Source organism: Drosophila obscura, unplaced genomic scaffold, assembly GCF_018151105.1.
Source record: "Drosophila obscura isolate BZ-5 IFL unplaced genomic scaffold, ASM1815110v1 contig_186, whole genome shotgun sequence".
NCBI classification, from domain to species: domain Eukaryota; kingdom Metazoa; phylum Arthropoda; class Insecta; order Diptera; family Drosophilidae; genus Drosophila; species Drosophila obscura.
In genome coordinates this window covers 7,924,881-7,942,129 of record NW_024542774.1, presented here as the reverse complement: position 1 = coordinate 7,942,129, position 17,249 = coordinate 7,924,881, and the positions used below count along the sequence as shown (strand labels likewise).

Here is a 17,249-nt window from a genome sequence, read left to right as displayed (position 1 = left end):
CTATTCTCACATAACCACCACAAACGAATTAGCGGAGAGAAAACAAATGAATATAATCTAACATACAAGTAATCGCTCATAATTGAATTCTTTGTTTTTAGTAGCGCCTTCAAAAAAAATTGAAAAGAGGATGAAAACAAACACACAAAAAACAACTGAAAGAAACGCAATAAAACAATAAGCGATACCATTAAAATAAACGTGTTTTTACTTTAGTATTTAGTTTGATTGCAGATTATTTCACATACATGAAATTAAAATTTAAACCAGCGCCTAATATGAACAGGTGTGACTCTCATTGATGGGTCAACCTCGATAGACCGCGTTCAGTTTTCTGATCGATAACCAATATATATATATCGGAATATAATGGTATATTTAATCAATATTTCGGTATAACGATATATTTTTCAAGCGCGATCAAGTGAAATCACTTGAGGAATTTATACATGGTAAGACTGATATTTTTAAAAAAATTCCAGGCATATAATGCTATATTTCGACTTGGTCACTTTATGGTGTTTTTATGGTATGGTATTTCTCGAAACTAAAATGGTATTTAATGGTATTTATTTTTTGGTCGGATGGTATTTTTTATCGTTATCGGCGCGGTCACACTGCTAAACAATTTATTAACACAATAAATTAAAATATAGTTTTAATTTCTTAGATTAAAATAGAAAAGGATAGCAATTAGATGGCCATACGATGAGTCGCGATGATCACATGAAATGGTTTCACGCCAATCTATCACGTGAGGCGGCTGACGATCTGTTGAGACAAGGCAAGTAAACAGACAAAAACTTTGGTTTTCTCAATCACTGAAAACAGGGACGTGGGCGTGGCGTACCCTAATGAATCGTAATTTAAATTGATTGTCCCCTCCAACCACCACAGGTTACGAGGATGGTACGTTTCTGGTGCGGGAGAGCAGCACAGCAGCTGGCGATTTTGTACTGTCGATACTCTGCCAGGAGGAGGTGTGCCACTATCAGGTGCGACGCCACGGGGAGGATGCCTTCTTCTCCATCGATGATGAGATGCAGACAAAGATACTTCACGGGCTGGACACGTTGGTGGACTACTATCAGCAGGGGGCAAATGGTCTGCCCACCAAGCTGACGGTACCGCTGCTACGTGATCCGCCGCCACACAACACACGCAGTCATGGCGTGACCAATCTGCTGCACCGTGCCACCAGCAAGAACGAGAGCAAAGTGGTGTTTGAGCTGCTCAAGTGTGGCTACCGCAACTTCGATGCCAAGAATCAGCATGGACAGACGGCCCTCCATTTGGCTGCGCTGCACTGCGATGAGGAGATCTTGAAACTGTTGCTGGATGCGAAAGTTCAGGTCAACAGCTCCGACTCCTTCGGATGCCAGCCATTGCATGTGAGTGTCCAACGATCTCGATAGCTGATTTCCCTGCTAATTCTCGCTTCAATCTACACAGTACGCGGCACGGAACAAACCGGCCAGCTTCATACGCACCCTGATCTCTGCGCAGGCCAATGTCCAGGGCAGAAACATTGAGAACGGATTCGTGCCGCTGCATGAGGCGGCCAAGCATGGCAATCTGGAGGCTGTCCAGGAGCTGTTGCTGGCCGAAGCTCCCCTGCTGCCACGCACGAGCTCTGGCGAGTTTCCCTTTGATCTGGCCAAGGAAGCGGGACAAGCAGCCGTCGAGCAATTTCTGCTCAACTACAAGCTGCCGCCGGCAAGCACCACCAGGGAGCAGTGGTACCATGGCACACAGACGAGGGATGAGGCCGTGGCCATGCTCACGCAATATGCCAAAGAGCTGTTGGCCAAGCAGCCCGGTGTCGACACCTCTGGCTGCTTCCTTGTGCGCTTTTCCGAATCCCCGGCGGCGTCTGGCCTGGTATTGACCCTCCTCAGCGATCAGGTGGTGAAGAACTTTCGCATATCGCAGGCCACTCTCTACTCGAACGGTGTCAAAGTGCAGTCGGATGGCGTGAGTGATGCAACCCAATAATTAAGTGTCGAAAAGTTCCGCTAACCAAACTCTGCCTTTCAGTCGAAATTCGTGTTCATCGATGACGGTCCCTACTGGCCCAGCCTGGAGCATCTGATAGCCAACTTTATGCGCTTCTCGTATGGCCTGCCAGTTAGCCTTAAGTATGCCGTGCCGCCAAAGCCGAAGCCGGAGGTGCCCTCGTTTGCGACCATACCACGTTCTACGGTGAAGAACAGGACAACGCCACCGGTGACGCCGCCCACTCCAGTGCCGCATCCGCACAATGCCCACCCGCATGTCCCCGCCCTGACCATTTCGAAGAAGAAGCAAAAGGAGAACAGCAGCTCCATGTTCAACACTCTGCGCCTGACGAGCCCTAAGAAGGCTCTGTTCGACATGAACAGCCTGCGCAAGAGCAAATCCAAGAGCAAGCGATCCGAGTCCGAGAGCAGTGTGAGCGGATCGCTGGCCAAGTCGGAGCGGGAGCAGGAGCTCCAGGCAGCTGCCCCAATGCTCAAGAGTCTGTCATTCTCCACGGAATTTTCCAATTTCAATGTGGATGCAGTTGGTGCCGTAGCAGGAGCTGCAGCTGAGGGCGAGCTGTACAATGTGCCCAGAAACAATACGCCCATTGATATTGACTTGCCTCCAATTGCCCAAAAGACTGAAGCAGAAGTGGAGTATTTCACCAAGAGCGATGTGGCCATTGAACGGGAGCGTGCCGGCCAGTGGAACGCCAATGGCTATCAGCCTACTATGGATGTGCTCTGGCTGTTGGATCAACCGATCAAGGCGCTGCCACCGGCGCCGACGCGCCTCAATTCGCTCATCTCCACCGCCTCCACGGAGAGCGAAATGGCTGGCTACCTGCATCGGAAGTGCAGCGAAACTCCAACCACGCCCACTTCAGCCGCTTTGGAGGCGGCCAAGCTGAGATTTTTCATCGACCGAGAGAATCTGTTGCTGGAAAACGAAATCGGACACGGGGAATTCGGCTCTGTGCACCGTGGCTGGCTATTGAAGAAGAGCAGTGAGGGTGGAGGCGGCGGCGGAACCATAGAGTCGGCTCGCCAGGAGGTTGCCATCAAAATGCTGTGCGATGAGCACAGCAACAAACAGGAGTTTCTGCGCGAAGCCTCGGTGATGATGCGCCTGGAGCACAAGTGTATTGTGCGTCTCATTGGCATATCGAAGGGAGATATGCTGATGATGGTACAGGAGCTGGCTCCCCTGGGCTCCATGCTCCAGTACATACTCGATCACAGTGCACAGATCACCGCCAACACAGAGCTGAAGTTGTGGGCATCTCAGATCGCTTGTGGTATGTACAAAGTCTCGACACAGTCGTAGTTCAGCTCTCACTTTAAGTCTATTTGCAGGCATGCATTATCTGGAATCTCAGCATTTTGTGCACAGGGATTTGGCTGCCAGGAATATACTGTTGACCGCCCGCCAGCAGGCCAAGATCAGTGACTTTGGAATGTCGCGTTCCCTGAGGCCCGGCAGCACCGAATACCAGTTCACACAGGGTGGTCGCTGGCCGATACGTTGGTACGCCCCGGAGAGCTTCAATCTGGGCGTCTTCTCGCATGCCAGTGACGTGTGGTCGTTCGGTGTGACCATCTGGGAGATGTTTGCTCTCGGTGCGCCTCCCTATGGCGAGATTTCCAATGTGGATGCCATCAAGCTGGTGGAAAGTGGCGAGCGGTTGCCCCAGCCCGATCTCTGCCCGGCCTACATCTATGCGGCAATGCTAAGCTGTTGGAAGGAGCATCCCAAAGACCGGCCAACCTTTGCCTATCTAATGGAGTTCTTCACCCGCGATCCCGACTACCAAAACCTGCCCGATATGGTGCAAACCGTTCATATATAGGATCCCGTGTGGGGGGCTCCACCTTCGTCCCATTCTTTTGAAGTGCAATCTTTTTTTATTTAAAGTTACTTTTGTGTGTTTATTTTTTACTCGCAATATTTATTGGAGTATTTTATTTTATTTGATTTTGTCATTAGACATTAGGGGCTCGTTGATCGCGCTTGTTATATCCCCTTTCCCACTGCACTAAAAGTATTTCGCGAGTCCCGATCTATGTATATGTATTGTATAATCTGTAATATTCGTACAACAAATGTGTCAATCGAAAGTGCCTTAAAACATTTACATATAAAATGAATTTTTGTATTTATCCTGATGTGTCTGTTGTTTCTGCCTAAAGAGAAAAAAACATTCCGACTGTTTGTCAGTGATATTGTTGTCACGCCCACACAGTTTATTCAATCACACTCACTCCACGAACAAGGCACACACTGTTAGCATTCGTTTTTTATTCGATAATATGAAGATCATATTGTATTTCATATCCTTGACGCTAATTGTGTTACTATTGGTAAGTGCTTTTGCTTCTAAGTTGCATAGACCCTTAGATCCTCAGTCTCGAATTGCAGGTCCAATTGCCATGCGGCGATGCCAAGAATATCTCCATGGAGAACGGAGGCAGCAACTCTTCCAGCAATGGCACCCACGATGCATTCGGCCCGAAGAGCAACGCCACATCCAAGGCAAAGGTACCAGTCCGTGCCCCTTCTGTTATACTGCCATCCGCCGCGAAGACCATTAAGCGCATTAAGCGAGCGAGAACAGATCTGCCAAAAGTTAAGTTATCATTCGATGATACGCACTTGCCCTGCGACTATGACGTTTCTGGATCATTTAAGTTTATGGACGATTTTCCCAAATTCTGCAGAGACTCGTACCAGCAGAGGTTCATGAGCGAGGCCGAATATCGAATGTATATGCTGTATCAGACGGAGGGATTCTTCTTTGGCCAATACTATGAGCGCTATCACCGCTTCGAGGTAGATGTCCACACCTTTGACTACCGTGATACGGGCTTTTAGCTATTCATTCACCAATATCTACTGTACTGTATATGTTGCTGTTTGTAGCAATTAAATTATCGGTCGACAGTGTCCTTCCTACTGGTGCTTGTTCTTACTGTTCTTCCCCGTTAAGGATCTTAATATTTGTATAGAAATGTTTCAACATTTTATTGCAGTTGTTTTTATAAAAAAATAACGTGGATAACAAAAGTTAGTTGGTTTAGTTGGTTTTGTTAATTAATTGTAAACTATGTTAGTAATATATGGTTTCATGAAAACACTATATCTACGTTAGGCGGATTAGTTGGACTATTTGTATAAAGGTTTTAATATTTGTTTGCCGCTAAGAAAGCTCCAATCATCCGGAGCCGTTCATTGCCTGCTTGACATTGGATGCGGAGACAAGCTTCAGGGCACCCATGATGCCATTCAGGTTCTGCTCGTTATAGGCCTTGCCCTGGAGGGGCGTCACCACGGGCACAGTCTCCTCGCTGTGTGGCAGCTTAATGCCGATTTCTTTCATCAAGCCCTGCAAGGAAGATTACGCAATTAAAGGGGGGATATAATAAGGGGTTATAAAAGCTATAAGTATTCCACTCACTGCCTCCACCTCTACAGTCAGCTTGAGCATCATGCCCTGTTCGTCGCCCTTCAGTTCGAGATCCTTTTCGACGGTGAACTTCGGTGTCTTTCCAATGACCCAATCCCAAGAGCTATAGTTGGACCGCAGCTCTTCGATGCCAGGGAACCATTTCTCCGTGGGATTGATCAGTTGGAAGCCGCGTTGCTGCATTGTCTGGGCGCTTCCGCCATCCTCCAAAGAGGTCGCCACCGTCCGAAGATATTCGTATCCCACCGCGGAGAGCAGCTGCGAGACGTTCACATTCGGATTCACATCCACCAGATTGCGTATGGGCGAAGGCACTGAGGCTGTGGCACGACTGATGTAGTTGGCTGGCTCCTTGACCAGGGATTCCCCCACATGCAGCTTGTTGGCGCTGGCCAGAATGGTGCAGTGGTGATAGGAGTTCGGGCGCCCCAGCTTGGCGGCTGTTCCTGAAATCTGTAATTGAGCAAGGGCGTAAATTATCAATGGGACTGGGGAACAGACCTGACTGGCCTGGCTATACGAATACGAGTTCAGCTGTATGTGTGTGTGTGTGTGCTGGCGCTAATGCAAGGTCAACTAGAGATCAGTGGCTGATAAGAAGCTCTGCTCCCCGTGCTTACCTTCTTGTTCCTTATCACGATGTCGTCACGCTCATTGATCTCCGCCTTGATGGCCCACTCGCGGAACAACGCCCTAGTGACAATATTCAAATTGTATTTGCGATCGTAGCGCTCTCTGGGCGTGAAGAAGGTGCAATTGAGATTGCCCCGATCGTGGTAAACGGCTCCGCCTCCGCTGTTGCGCCGTGCCAGGGTAATACCGCGCTCCATCAGCTTGGAGACGTTCGCTTCGGTAAACGGATTCTGGTGGCGACCAATGACCACACAGGGATCGTTGGCCCACAGCAGTAGGACGTGATGGTGGCCAAAGTCAAAGTTCTTGTACAGCCAATCCTCCAGGGCCAGGTTGGTGAAGATGTCATTCGATTGAGAGATGAACACCGATTTCTTGATCTCGGCATCTGGCACAGCTGCTGGGGCCTGTCGCTGTGGCTTGCTCTGCTTTACAGCTGTGGGGGGCACTGCTGGGGCAGATGGTTCACCTACATCGCTGCTATCAGTTGAGGCGAGGCGCGTGATTTTGCTTCCAGATGCCAGCAGCAGACGCAGCTGGCTCGAATTGCGACGCAAGAGCAAGCTCATTGTGCCTCGAGGAAGAGGAAAACTGTATCAGTTGTCAAGCGAGCGGGGTGCAAGGGGTGCAAACAACTGAGTGCACTTGTAATCAAAACAAGGTCAAAGATGTCGGCAAAAGTTCGTAACGGTTGTTGTTGCTGTTTGTTCTTTGTGCGGTTAGGTTGAATTTTGATTGTCTGTCCTAATTTAGAATCGAATTTCCTATCTACTTTAGCTAATATTGTTGATCTATATTCGTTTGGTTTGATTGCTTTGGTCTTGGGGTGGACTTTAGACTGTTGCTCTGGGCTCGTTTGCCTTGCCTGTGTTTGCAGCAACCGAACTGGCGGAGATCAAATACTCGTGCAGTGCGGGGGTCTGGTGCAGCCACTTGAAGGTTTGATGGAGACCGCAGACACGCTTTCGGAGACCCAGGCAGTCCTTGTTGCAGCAGTTCTCTTGCATACTACGCCTCACACCCATCCAAATTAAATCAAATGCGAGACGATCAGAAGTTTGGGCCAGAAAAGACGTTCTTTTCTTGACCAGCAGCACAGCAGCAGTTATTTAGGTTTCGTTTCACTTTTCCCCTTCCACACGGTACACCGCAACACAAAAGGATTTTTCTGCTGAGTTGGAAATTTTCCACTCTTTGTTCGCGACGGTCAACGGCACGCGGCGGAAAATGAGCGTTGGGTAGACAAACAATTGGCTGGGTGGCAATGAAACGTCTTCTCCACAAAAAATAGCACCTCGAAATGTGGCTTGCGTTTCGATATTTTGGTTTTTTTGATAAAGCGTCTAAAACGTCACAAATTCTATAGAGTGTGACCAGAGAGAGAAAAAAGCACTTCGGAGCTTTCGCTCCAGCTGCGACTATCTTTTGTTGTTGTACAATTAGTCGTAGATTTTAAATTTATTACTATTTTCGTGCCAAATGGTGGATTCAAGACAAATTTATTTTATAAATAAAACATTTTTTCCGCGTAAGCTTTGCAATTTTAGTTTGGTATGCCGCCGTTGTTGATATACTCCGCCTCCAGGGGATCTATGGGTTTGCGTGCAAAGCGTGCCGGCAGTTCCCAATCCTCTATGGCAGGTCCTCCAGCCAGCTGGAAGAAGAGCAAATTAGTGTTTTCCAATTCTACACTACAGCACAATAGATTTTCTAGTAAATGGGCTTCAAAAGTTAACCTTTTTGCCTCCTGCTGGCTTTGAACTTGCCTGCTTATTTGCAGTCTGTGCACCGGCCGCAGCCGCACCCAATCCTCCTTTGCGGAACTGTATGAGCGGCACACGCTTGGCCAGACCAATTACCGTGGTGCGTACCATTTCTTTAAGGACAAATTTTGTATATTTCAGCGAAAAGTTTGAGAAAAGTTTGGTGTTGTTCCAGTTACGTGAATAACAGCTGACGTTGAACAGTGCTGCCGGATCATGCAGTTTGGTATTGCTCCCATCTCTATTTAACTATCGAAAAACTATAAAAACGTTTCTGCACATCTCCAACATTAATCAAAAAGACAACAAAATTAATGAAAAAAAGACTGCCGCAAATAGCAAAACACGACAATTTACTCGGAATTCCTTTTCAACCGTTGATCGGTTTCGTAAATAGCATTTGGACATACATATTCCGAGTATTTTGGAGCGGCTCTTCACAATGAACGTCGCAGCAGGTCCTGGGGCGACCAGCACAAGTGCGGCTGCAGCCAACAGCATTTTCAATAATTCTCTTCTGGGATCTACGACTGGAGCTACCACCATGCCGATGGCCCAACTAGCGGACGGTTGGCTGGAACTGGAGTCCGATCCGGGTCTCTTCACGCTGCTCCTAGAGGATTTCGGCTGTAATTAGTAACCTGATTGACTTCTCAGCCCACCATATTCAAATTCAATTGATTTTTTAGGTCACGACGTTCAGGTGGAGGAGGTGTATGATCTCCAGAAGCCGATCGAAAGCCCCTACGGTTTCATTTTCCTCTTTCGCTGGATCGAAGAGCGGCGAGCACGTCGGAAAATTGTGGAGACCACCGCCGAGATCTTCGTTAAGGACGAAGAAGCCATCTCCAGCATATTCTTTGCCCAGCAGGTTGTGCCCAATAGTTGTGCCACCCATGCCCTGCTTTCCGTCCTGTTGAACTGCAACGAGAATAACTTGCAGCTGGGCGATACACTAAGTCGCCTAAAGATCCACACCAAAGGCATGAGTCCGGAGAACAAAGGGCTGGCCATAGGCAACACTCCGGAGCTGGCATGTGCCCACAACTCCCATGCCATGCCGCAGGCACGACGCCGCCTAGAGCGAACTGGCGCTGGTGTCGCCAGTTGCCGTTTTACGGGAGAAGCCTTTCACTTTGTCAGCTTTGTGCCCATCAATGGTCAGCTATTTGAGCTCGATGGCCTGAAGCCGTATCCCATGAATCATGGCGGATGGGAGGACCATGAGGACTGGACGGATAAGTTTCGGCGTGTGATGGCGGAGAGACTGGGCATAGCCACAGGCGAGCAGGACATACGCTTCAATCTGATGGCCGTTGTGCCCGACCGACGGATTGCAATTACTCACAAATTGAAAATGCTTCGCACCAATCAGGCGATTGTCTCCGGCACACTGCAAAAACTGCTGAAGGCTGACGAGCAAGGCGAATCGGGTAATGGTGACCAGCAGCGACCGGACACACCCACCACACTCCTAGAACCCAGCGCCTTCACAGCCCGGGATCTGCAGTCACTGCTCAAGAACCTGGACACAGAAATTGCCATCAATGAGCAGCATTTGGCGGACGAGAACGATCGTCGGCACATGTTCAAAGTGGATGCCAGTCGTCGTACGCACAATTACGACAAATTCATCTGCACCTTCCTCTCAATGCTGGCCCACCAGGGCGTTCTCGGCGAGTTGGTCAGCCAGCATCTGTTGCCCTCGAAGAAGGTAAGCGGCCAAAGTGCTGCCAATCGAGTAAGCAAACAAAACAGTGCCGCCTCGAGTGCTGGAGGCAACGTTGGAGCTACAGCGGGCTCCACGCCCAAGAGTCAGCAACAGCAGCAGCAGCCGCAGCAGACTGCAGCAGCGAAAAATGGCAAATCTCCAGGAAAAACTCCTGGCCGACGCCGAAAGGGGCGCAACAAGTGCAGGAAACGGAAGTAGAGATTAAGTTTCTGAATATATTGTACCTACATTTATGCATTTATACATTACGATTTATGTGTACCAAATGTTGACGTCGATGTACCGCCATTCCAGTATCGAATAGAGTATCCCCAAAACCTGGTGAATACAGAAAACAGCTTGGCTTGGCAGCTTCTTAAGTTTTATTGATCATTTTTCGGATCATTTTAATAATAAAAAACCATTTTGTTCATATGATTAATGTTCGGCAAGTCCTTGACACAGCAAGGACCCCAGCAAAACGTGTATGCATTATAAGTAATATAATGTTCTGATATATGTATATATATCTATATGATGGTTGTATAACAAAAAACGTACTCATTCAATAATTCTCTGATCTCTCTTTATGCCAATGCCAAGGCGCACCTTAATGTAAAACAATTCATGCACTCGATGTGAAGTTGATTCCAACAGAAAACAATGAATGCATTATAGTAGGATAGGATGTGTGCAATCAATGAATTATTATTAACTATAAAAGGCATTTGATGGGCACTCTCAAATGGTTAACAAAACAATCTGTGTGTGTGTGTGTCTATCTGTGTGTTTCTGTTTGAAAACATTACAACTTTTTGTCTTATAGCTGGGGGGAAAGTGGATAACGATGCTTGGTTTGTGTGTGGATTGACTGACTGATAGTTTGCTTGACTAATTCTAAAATATTTTATTGGCATATACCGCATTAAGGGTTATAGCCGTTCTACATGTAATGTATTTCTATATACGCGATACGTTGCGTTGCGATGCGATGTGTGTGTGTTTGTGTGTGAGCAGTACAAGGAGCAGCCTTTAAAAAACGCAGACACTTCATTTATGTTATTTTGTTTAGCATGCTTATTGTTGTTGTTGTTGTTGACGTTGCAGTTTGTTCAAAACTTTTGATGTTGCAATTTAGCAGAGTCCCAAAAATAAGTTTGGCGATACGATACGACTTTGTGACATTTTGTTTGTTGCTTGCTTTTAGAGTCTTCAACTTGATACCGTCTCATTGGTGGCTGCTGTCTCGCCATTTGTCAGCTGAGCGGGCGCCACAATCTCGGATTCCCCGTTGTTATTCGCAGCAGCCACCATCGATTTGATCGCCTCGTTCACCTCACTCTCATCGGTATTGGCTTTCAAATGCTTCTCAATTTCGCTGCGCACCTTAACGATGTCCCGTTGGCTGTGTGAGTCGAAAGAAAGAAAGAAAAACGAAACGTTAGCCAACAGCAACAGTTTTGAGTTCGTTTGCCGCAGCCATAGGACTCACCTAATTTGCACAAACAGAATGCCATTGATTGTGTTCAGCATCTCCAGCACTGAGCCCATCGAGGGCGGTGTAATGTGAATGGGCGGCAGGTCGCTGGTCAGCTTGCCATTGGAATAGATATCGTTCATCTTGCGCTGCAGGAGCACAGCTTGCTGGGTCAACAGTCGCAGACATTCGGCCGAGTCCCGAGTCTTTTCATGCTTATCGCCAAGCTAAACGAAAGTAAAGCAAACACAATTAAATGGTACGTACAAATTTCCACTGGCTGCCAACGCCTGGGGTATGGATTTCTTACCTGTGACTTGTAAATGGAGTAGGTCTCCTTCTCATTGTTCAGCGCTGAGCGGAAGTCGCCCATGCAAGACTGTGTGCGAGCCATTAAATGATAGCTGACTGCCACATGCATTGCCTTGTTGCCAAAGTATTTCAAATTCAGCTTCAAGGCGTGCTCGATGAAGCGCAGCGACAGCTCATACTCTCCCAGCGCATGCAGGATCAAGCTGATGTTGCTCTGAAATCAAAAGAAGCATTCAATATCCCTCGTTCCATACACATGCATTCAATGCTTACATCGATCAGAGCCACCTCCGGATGATCTTCGCCGCAAGTCAGCACCAACAGGTAGCGGGCTCTGTACAAAAGTTTCAGGGACATTCCCACATGTCCGTTGGCGAACGAATAGAGCGATAGGTGTGTCTGCAAGAATCGTTTCAATTAACTGAATGCATGAGGGGGATGCGAATGCTTACGTATTCCAAAATGGTCGATGGATTGTCAATGCCATTTACGCGCTCACTCATGATAACCGCACGCTGCTGAATGGCCAAGGCATCTTGGGCATCGCCCAGCAGATAGCTGAGCCGGGCCAGCATTCTCAGGCATGAGCCGTTCTCCTGGTGCATGGCCCCAAATACGTTGTTGAGCAGATTGAGCGCTTCGCTGATTAGTTCGTAGCCCTCCTTGAACAGTCCCTGCTGTATCTTGGCCTGGCCCGTGGTGTAGAAATTGTAGGCATCGGAGGCCCTGGGGCTTATGTGCTTCACCACTGGGAACACATTGACGATATCATCGTCGCCAAATGTGGGCTTGTGCTTGGAATCAAAGTTGTACTCGCGCAGGAGCACCTGAATTCCCACCTTCAGGCAGAAGGCTCGCAGCAGGCAAATCCGCATGATGCCAAACTTCTGCATGGCACTGTCCATGGAGTCGCAGTCGAGATCCCAGTCCCAGTACGCCTTCGATTCCTTGCGTATCTGCTGCCACAGCGAACGCGGTGTGACCAGAGTCCAGTCGTAGGCGCCCGAGGAGCTGGAGGAGGATGCTGAGCTGCCACCACCATTCTGATTGATTGCCGCCTGCTGTTGTCCCTTGCCGCCCTTGGAGGACTTGTGCTTGTTGTGCTTGCCACCGTTGCCGCCACGCTTCTTGTGCACCTCATCGTTGCTGATGACAGGATTGACGGGGCCGTTGGTCAGCAAGCAGTTCAGAAAATGGCTAATGGCGACGGAAAGTTGCATGGGGTCGGTGCTCTGCATGTAGGTGTAGTAAATGTGTTTGGTTGCCCTCACGATCAGCTCCATGATGGCAATGCGGTACAGGTAGTCCATGCGTGGCATCTGGCCCAGCATTTTGATCACCTTGCCCAGATACCGAACATTGATGCCGTGACTGTGCAGGGACTCTGTCAGATTCTGGCCATCAATTGGGGGCGAGGAGTGGGATAGGTGCTCCTTGACAAAGGCGGGTATCTGTTTAACCACAAGGAACTCGGCGGCATCCTGCACGAGCAGCTTTTGCTTAGCCACCGACCCAGAGGTGCCCTCCTCGCCATCAACGTGGCGAATGCCCGGAGAGAAGACGTCGGGATTGAAGCGAAAATCGAATTCCTTTTCCTTCATCGAGCCAACGGCGGCGCATGCCTGCTTGACCACCTCGGCAGCCTGAATTTCATTGGAGGTGGCCACATTCGACTGGGCTTCCCGTATGGCATTGACCATCGCCTCGGCGTTCTTTGTTTCGACAGGGGTAGCCTGTTCCTTCTCCTTCTCCGGTTCCGGTTCCGGCTGATTCTCGTTCTGCTTCTCATTTTCACCAGTTGCATTTCCATTCTCTTTGCTCTCTTTTTCTGCCTCTTCTATGGCAGGCAATTTTTTCTTCTCTGGCTCTGTATCCTCCGGCTTCTTCGCATTCAGCTGCTGCAGATGCATGGCAGCGATCCGAATGAAGTTCACGTACCGATCCTCAACGAAGGCCTCCAGCAGCTCCTGCCTGAGGCAGCACAACTTGTGGCGATGCTCGATGGGGAAACCCATTTCAGCCAGCTCCGTGCTGAGCTTGACCTCCGGCAGCTTCAGGAAGTTGACATCTGGCGGGAAGGTGCGCAACAGATCGAGAATATAGTGTCTGCCATCGTTGCCAATGATGCCCTTGCACTCCACCGAAGAGCAGAGCTCGACAGGCTCATCTCGCTCGTTGTACACGGAGTGGGGCAGAATTTTCAGATGCTTGCCCGCCTGCCGCAGCAACTCCAAATACTTGGGATGGCTCAAAACAGTCTTGCCAAAGTCTATGGATCCATAGACAACGCTCTGCTCTTGCTCGCGCTCTAGGATGCCCGGTATGATGGACTGGGCGGTCACTCTGTAGCCGCGATAGTCAATCACTACCGTGCCCAGGGTGTACAGACCCTCCACATCGACGGCATTGTATACCCTCACACCATGGAGGTCGTAGCGCGGTGCCACATAGGCGGCGAAGTCACCGCCCAACTCCTTGTAGTGGTCCCTCACATCGAAGCCGAGGGAGAAGAATATGTTGTTCCAAATGAACATCTGCATCTTGGAGTCCTCACCGGGATTGATGGCCAGCACATTGCCATCAATGACGGCCATGGCTCCCCTTGTGGCGGCAGTGACAAAGTCACCATGGACTTTGAATATGGCGCGCTCGCGCAGCAAGCGCTCTGGCAGTGTCTTGCGAGGCAGTTCACGCGTCGTCTGCAACTCCTCGTTCCAGTCGCGCGTCTGGCCGGGTATGTGCTCCTCGTAGCTGCACGAAACGAACGAAAGACCACCGCCAAGACTGTGAGTAAAGGGTCAATTGGGATTGCTTAATTAGGGGCCACTTACCCCAACTTCGAGCTAAAGGCATCCTCGGCCCGTATGGCATCTACGGTGTGCTCCAGTGTGGGGGCCGCCCACTGGTACACCTGGTAAGGTGTGGCCACCCGCTCGAAGGCATGTCGCAGTGTGCGACGCTTCTGTATGGTTTGGAAGGCACGTCGGAACGAGGGCGATATGTGGGAGAGCAGATCGATGAGCGAGTGACTCAGATGGCTGGGATTGTCTGGCTTTGGATTGAAGGTGTCGTCCGTGGACTGATTTATGAAGAAGCCCCTGGAGCAGGCCGAGATGTGATAGCGCTTCTCCTCCATGGTGATGACATACAGATACATGAGATCGCCGTGTAGCTTGCGGGGACCAGGCGGCGGATTCCACGCGGATGTGGTGAGCACCTTCAGGGCCTGTGGCCCCTTGGCGTTCTTGAAGTTCGGATGGAGGGGCAGCAGTGGCGGCTCAAACACTCCGGGGGTCACATAGTCCGGCGGCGTGCAATCGACAGAGTCGGGTCGCGTCTTCTTCTTGTCCAAGAGATCGCCCTGCGTGATCGTATTCAAGTAGGTCAGCGAGGTGCATTCAATGCCATTATATGCATCGGCGGGATCCAGATTCTTCAGCAGATCGCGCACATGACGCACATGGATGCGGGCCTCCCGCATGGTGTACGGCTCCTCGACCACTTTGATGGTGGAGCCCGTCTCCAGCTGTTCGATCGTCTTCAGCTCGGCGAAATTGTCGAGCGTCACGTTGTCCAGCTGTAGGGAGAAGCAGGTCCGGTGGCAGGACTCCTCGCGATCCATGAGCAGTTGATGGATCTCCTGGACCAGCTCCATGCTGGACAGCTGCACGGTCAATAGCTCTGCTCCGGGACAGCTGATGTTCACATGAATACCCACATCGTGCAGGGCATCCAGGTCAATGTCCTCCGTTTCGAGCTCAGCAGCCTCAGCCGATCCATCACCGCCCGCCGCCTTCTCTTCCTTGACAGCCAGCACATTCGCATTAGCATCGGCCGATGCCGATGCCGAGGCCTCGCCATCTTCTTCGGATTTCTTCTCCTCGACATGTCCATTGCTCAGAGCGGCTTCATCTGCGGTTACGGGTGGGCTTTTGTTTCGGTTTTTCTTGCCTACAGATTGGATGGGATTCTGGTTAGTATTGTCATTCAATTTGCGGACAAAGACTTGGGGCCCAATTCGGTGCGAATGGAGTGCTAAAAACCAAAACATTTTGAACTTTTGACAGGGTTCCAGAGACATTGTTTAATGTACAATACATTACAATACCTATGAATTCTGAAGGCTAAGTCCCAGGCTGGTTCTGAAGTCTTTTGTGTGTCTCAGATTTACATAACGAATGAACCAGCATGTTCGTTTACTGCCGCCACTCACTGTGTCTGTATTTGCCTGCGCGTGTGTGTGTGTGTGTGTGCAGTTCATGAAACAAAAGACAGAAAAACAAACAGAAGAAAGAGCACGCCACTGATAAGGCCAAAGGGGCCGGCCGGGTTCGGGATCGGATTCGATTTCGAAGAGTCCCAGACAGTAAACGAACGTGAGATCTCCTTCGATTTTTACCAGAGCAATGCTAATTTCGACTGTCGCCTATGAGATTACAGCACGGGAACGAACAGAGCTCTGGCTGATAGCAATGATGCAAAGTAAACACGGAGAGCGGGCAAGAGGAAAACGCTCCCGCGATGCGTTGGTTGAAAAGAGAGCATAGCAGGCGAGAGATAGGCCGATGCGATGTGTCGAACTGTTTTAGAAAACATGATTTACATAATTGTCGAGTAATCTGTGTGTGTGTGTTTGTTGCATGCAGTTGGGGCAGCTAGCACGTGTTAATTGTAGGTTAAACTCAACAAGAAATCTCCTCCCTGCCAGTCCCACAGGGGTTAATGAACAGTCGGGATTGGGTGAACAACATGTGCGTTGCCATGCCAAGAAACACACATGCACACATGCTGGCACGAAGGCACAGGCGGCAGACGAAAGACGACAGACGAGCGAAATGAAAATGTAACTTCGAATCCAACACACATTTTACATTGCAATTGTAACGCACGCGGCTCCTGCAGCCTATCGCGAGGTGAATTGGGGGCGGTAGAGGGTAGTGAGGCAGAGCTAGAGACAGAGACAGCGGGCGGGGGCGCCGCTTTTAAGGCATGATAGGGAGAAAAAACCCATTACGTAATGTTAAAAATGTTATGTGATTCGATTTTGCAGCAATAATATTCAGGTAGTTTCCATGGAGAGCACAGGAGGGGTGGGTGTGATGGGGAGGGAGAGGTTGAACGCACCTTTCTTCTTCGTTGCGGGGCCATCGCCAGCAGTAGTGCCATTGCCATTGACCAAGTTCTGACTTTGATTCTTTTTACTGCCGGCCAAATTGTTGTTCTCCTTGGCCTTGTTGGTTTTTGTTGTTGCAGCCGCTGCATCCGCCGTCCCCGATGAATTTGAATTTTTAGTATCCATCTCGAGCGCCATGGTATTAATCTGCTTCAATTCAAAAAACACAGCGACACAAGGTTCTTTTCGCGTTTCTGCTGCTGCTGTCTTCGGGCCCGACCGTGTTACACAACTCTAACCGCTTGCCACAGCCGAGATGAGGATTTTGATTTATATAAAATGAACTAATCTAGATAACAAACGTGGTGGGTGTTGAATGAGTGACTTTCTCATTAACATCTATGATAAGTAGCTATTTTATGTATTTTTCAGCACATTACACCTAATATAATTCGATTAAAGGCCCGTTTAAAATAGAAAAGTTATGTTGTTGTCGGCAGGCAGCAGTGTGACCGCGGACTTGGCGATCAAATATACCCTGCTGATCCCCAGAAATATACTATTTTTCCACTCACACGGTTTAGTATTTTTCGGCGACCACGGATGGCATTTCAGTTGGCTTAAATTTCCGTTAGTTCAAATTCAGGAAAAGAGTACATATTTTCTTTGTTTTGAATAATAGATATTTACTGTTAATTTTAATGCTGAATAAATACGACTGCAATAGATAAGGATACTACTACGTTTGACTGGTAGAACCCAAAAAACAAGGCAAT

The 17,249-nt window shown here is 49.1% G+C and overlaps 7 protein-coding genes across 10 annotated transcripts; 3 read left to right on the top strand and 4 right to left on the bottom strand.

Moving 5' to 3' along the window:
* Positions 1 to 605: 605 nt before the first annotated feature.
* On the top strand, positions 606 to 4,166 carry LOC111075857 (tyrosine-protein kinase Shark). Its single transcript, XM_022369360.2, has 5 exons — positions 606 to 784; positions 898 to 1,391; positions 1,453 to 1,974; positions 2,038 to 3,298; positions 3,357 to 4,166. The coding sequence occupies exons 1-5, from the start codon at positions 709 to 711 to the stop codon at positions 3,848 to 3,850; spliced, it is 2,847 nt and encodes a 948-aa protein (XP_022225052.2). The 5' UTR covers positions 606 to 708; the 3' UTR covers positions 3,851 to 4,166.
* Positions 4,167 to 4,399: 233 nt separating this feature from the next.
* Positions 4,400 to 4,978, top strand: LOC111075863. Its single transcript, XM_041592784.1, has one exon. It carries the CDS (start codon positions 4,456 to 4,458, stop codon positions 4,870 to 4,872), a length of 417 nt encoding a protein of 138 aa, XP_041448718.1. The 5' UTR covers positions 4,400 to 4,455; the 3' UTR covers positions 4,873 to 4,978.
* A 25-nt stretch (positions 4,979 to 5,003) lies between these two features.
* On the bottom strand, positions 5,004 to 6,748 carry LOC111075860 (lipoyltransferase 1, mitochondrial). Its single transcript, XM_022369364.2, has 3 exons — positions 6,085 to 6,748; positions 5,456 to 5,917; positions 5,004 to 5,383 (listed from the first exon to the last, which is right to left on the bottom strand). Exons 1-3 carry the CDS (start codon positions 6,664 to 6,666, stop codon positions 5,213 to 5,215), a joined length of 1,215 nt encoding a protein of 404 aa, XP_022225056.1. The 5' UTR covers positions 6,667 to 6,748; the 3' UTR covers positions 5,004 to 5,212.
* Positions 6,749 to 6,889: 141 nt separating this feature from the next.
* LOC111075866 lies at positions 6,890 to 7,403 on the bottom strand. The gene has a single exon (XM_022369371.2). The coding sequence runs from the start codon at positions 7,120 to 7,122 to the stop codon at positions 6,931 to 6,933; it is 192 nt and encodes a 63-aa protein (XP_022225063.1). The 5' UTR covers positions 7,123 to 7,403; the 3' UTR covers positions 6,890 to 6,930.
* A 174-nt stretch (positions 7,404 to 7,577) lies between these two features.
* LOC111075864 lies at positions 7,578 to 8,063 on the bottom strand. Of its 2 annotated transcripts, none has more exons than XM_022369370.2 (2): positions 7,864 to 8,063; positions 7,578 to 7,751 (listed from the first exon to the last, which is right to left on the bottom strand). In XM_022369370.2, the coding sequence occupies exons 1-2, from the start codon at positions 7,969 to 7,971 to the stop codon at positions 7,641 to 7,643; spliced, it is 219 nt and encodes a 72-aa protein (XP_022225062.1). In that variant the 5' UTR covers positions 7,972 to 8,063; the 3' UTR covers positions 7,578 to 7,640. The 2 variants fall into 2 exon arrangements, with proteins under 2 accessions (XP_022225062.1, XP_022225061.1); XM_022369369.2 differs by having other exon boundaries at positions 7,834 to 8,062.
* On the top strand, positions 8,054 to 10,262 carry LOC111075859 (ubiquitin carboxyl-terminal hydrolase calypso). The gene is made up of 2 exons (XM_022369363.2): positions 8,054 to 8,489; positions 8,550 to 10,262. Exons 1-2 carry the CDS (start codon positions 8,303 to 8,305, stop codon positions 9,788 to 9,790), a joined length of 1,428 nt encoding a protein of 475 aa, XP_022225055.2. The 5' UTR covers positions 8,054 to 8,302; the 3' UTR covers positions 9,791 to 10,262.
* Positions 9,952 to 17,182, bottom strand: LOC111075854 (protein clueless). Of its 3 annotated transcripts, XM_022369358.2 has the most exons (8): positions 17,051 to 17,182; positions 16,485 to 16,822; positions 14,192 to 15,311; positions 11,813 to 14,144; positions 11,634 to 11,759; positions 11,359 to 11,574; positions 11,064 to 11,275; positions 9,952 to 10,976 (listed from the first exon to the last, which is right to left on the bottom strand). In XM_022369358.2, the coding sequence occupies exons 2-8, from the start codon at positions 16,669 to 16,671 to the stop codon at positions 10,784 to 10,786; spliced, it is 4,386 nt and encodes a 1,461-aa protein (XP_022225050.2). In that variant the 5' UTR covers positions 16,672 to 16,822; positions 17,051 to 17,182; the 3' UTR covers positions 9,952 to 10,783. The 3 variants fall into 3 exon arrangements, with proteins under 3 accessions (XP_022225050.2, XP_022225049.2, XP_022225051.2); XM_022369357.2 differs by lacking the exon at positions 17,051 to 17,182 and having other exon boundaries at positions 16,485 to 16,983; XM_022369359.2 differs by lacking the exon at positions 17,051 to 17,182 and having other exon boundaries at positions 11,813 to 14,111; positions 16,485 to 16,982.
* Between the last annotated feature and the right edge of the window lie 67 nt (positions 17,183 to 17,249).

Excerpts from the sequence above, each read along its gene's own strand:
- LOC111075857 (XM_022369360.2), top strand. The coding sequence starts at position 709 with ATGAGTCGCGATGATCACATGAAATGGTTTCACGCCAATCTATCACGT. Across the intron at positions 1,392-1,452 it reads TCGGATGCCAGCCATTGCAT|TACGCGGCACGGAACAAACC; the intron begins GTGAGTGTCCAA and ends CAATCTACACAG. Across the intron at positions 3,299-3,356 it reads GGCATCTCAGATCGCTTGTG|GCATGCATTATCTGGAATCT; the intron begins GTATGTACAAAG and ends GTCTATTTGCAG.
- LOC111075863 (XM_041592784.1), top strand. The coding sequence starts at position 4,456 with ATGGAGAACGGAGGCAGCAACTCTTCCAGCAATGGCACCCACGATGCA.
- LOC111075860 (XM_022369364.2), bottom strand. The coding sequence starts at position 6,666 with ATGAGCTTGCTCTTGCGTCGCAATTCGAGCCAGCTGCGTCTGCTGCTG. Across the intron at positions 5,918-6,084 it reads TCGTGATAAGGAACAAGAAG|ATTTCAGGAACAGCCGCCAA; the intron begins GTAAGCACGGGG and ends GCTCAATTACAG. Across the intron at positions 5,384-5,455 it reads TGACTGTAGAGGTGGAGGCA|GGCTTGATGAAAGAAATCGG; the intron begins GTGAGTGGAATA and ends TCTTCCTTGCAG.
- LOC111075866 (XM_022369371.2), bottom strand. The coding sequence starts at position 7,122 with ATGGGTGTGAGGCGTAGTATGCAAGAGAACTGCTGCAACAAGGACTGC.
- LOC111075864 (XM_022369369.2), bottom strand. The coding sequence starts at position 7,971 with ATGGTACGCACCACGGTAATTGGTCTGGCCAAGCGTGTGCCGCTCATA. Across the intron at positions 7,752-7,833 it reads AGCCAGCAGGAGGCAAAAAG|CTGGCTGGAGGACCTGCCAT; the intron begins GTTAACTTTTGA and ends CTCTTCTTCCAG.
- LOC111075859 (XM_022369363.2), top strand. The coding sequence starts at position 8,303 with ATGAACGTCGCAGCAGGTCCTGGGGCGACCAGCACAAGTGCGGCTGCA. Across the intron at positions 8,490-8,549 it reads GCTCCTAGAGGATTTCGGCT|GTCACGACGTTCAGGTGGAG; the intron begins GTAATTAGTAAC and ends TTGATTTTTTAG.
- LOC111075854 (XM_022369358.2), bottom strand. The coding sequence starts at position 16,671 with ATGGCGCTCGAGATGGATACTAAAAATTCAAATTCATCGGGGACGGCG. Across the intron at positions 14,145-14,191 it reads GCCTTTAGCTCGAAGTTGGG|TCTTGGCGGTGGTCTTTCGT; the intron begins GTAAGTGGCCCC and ends CTTTACTCACAG. Across the intron at positions 11,575-11,633 it reads CGGAGGTGGCTCTGATCGAT|AGCAACATCAGCTTGATCCT; the intron begins GTAAGCATTGAA and ends TTTTGATTTCAG.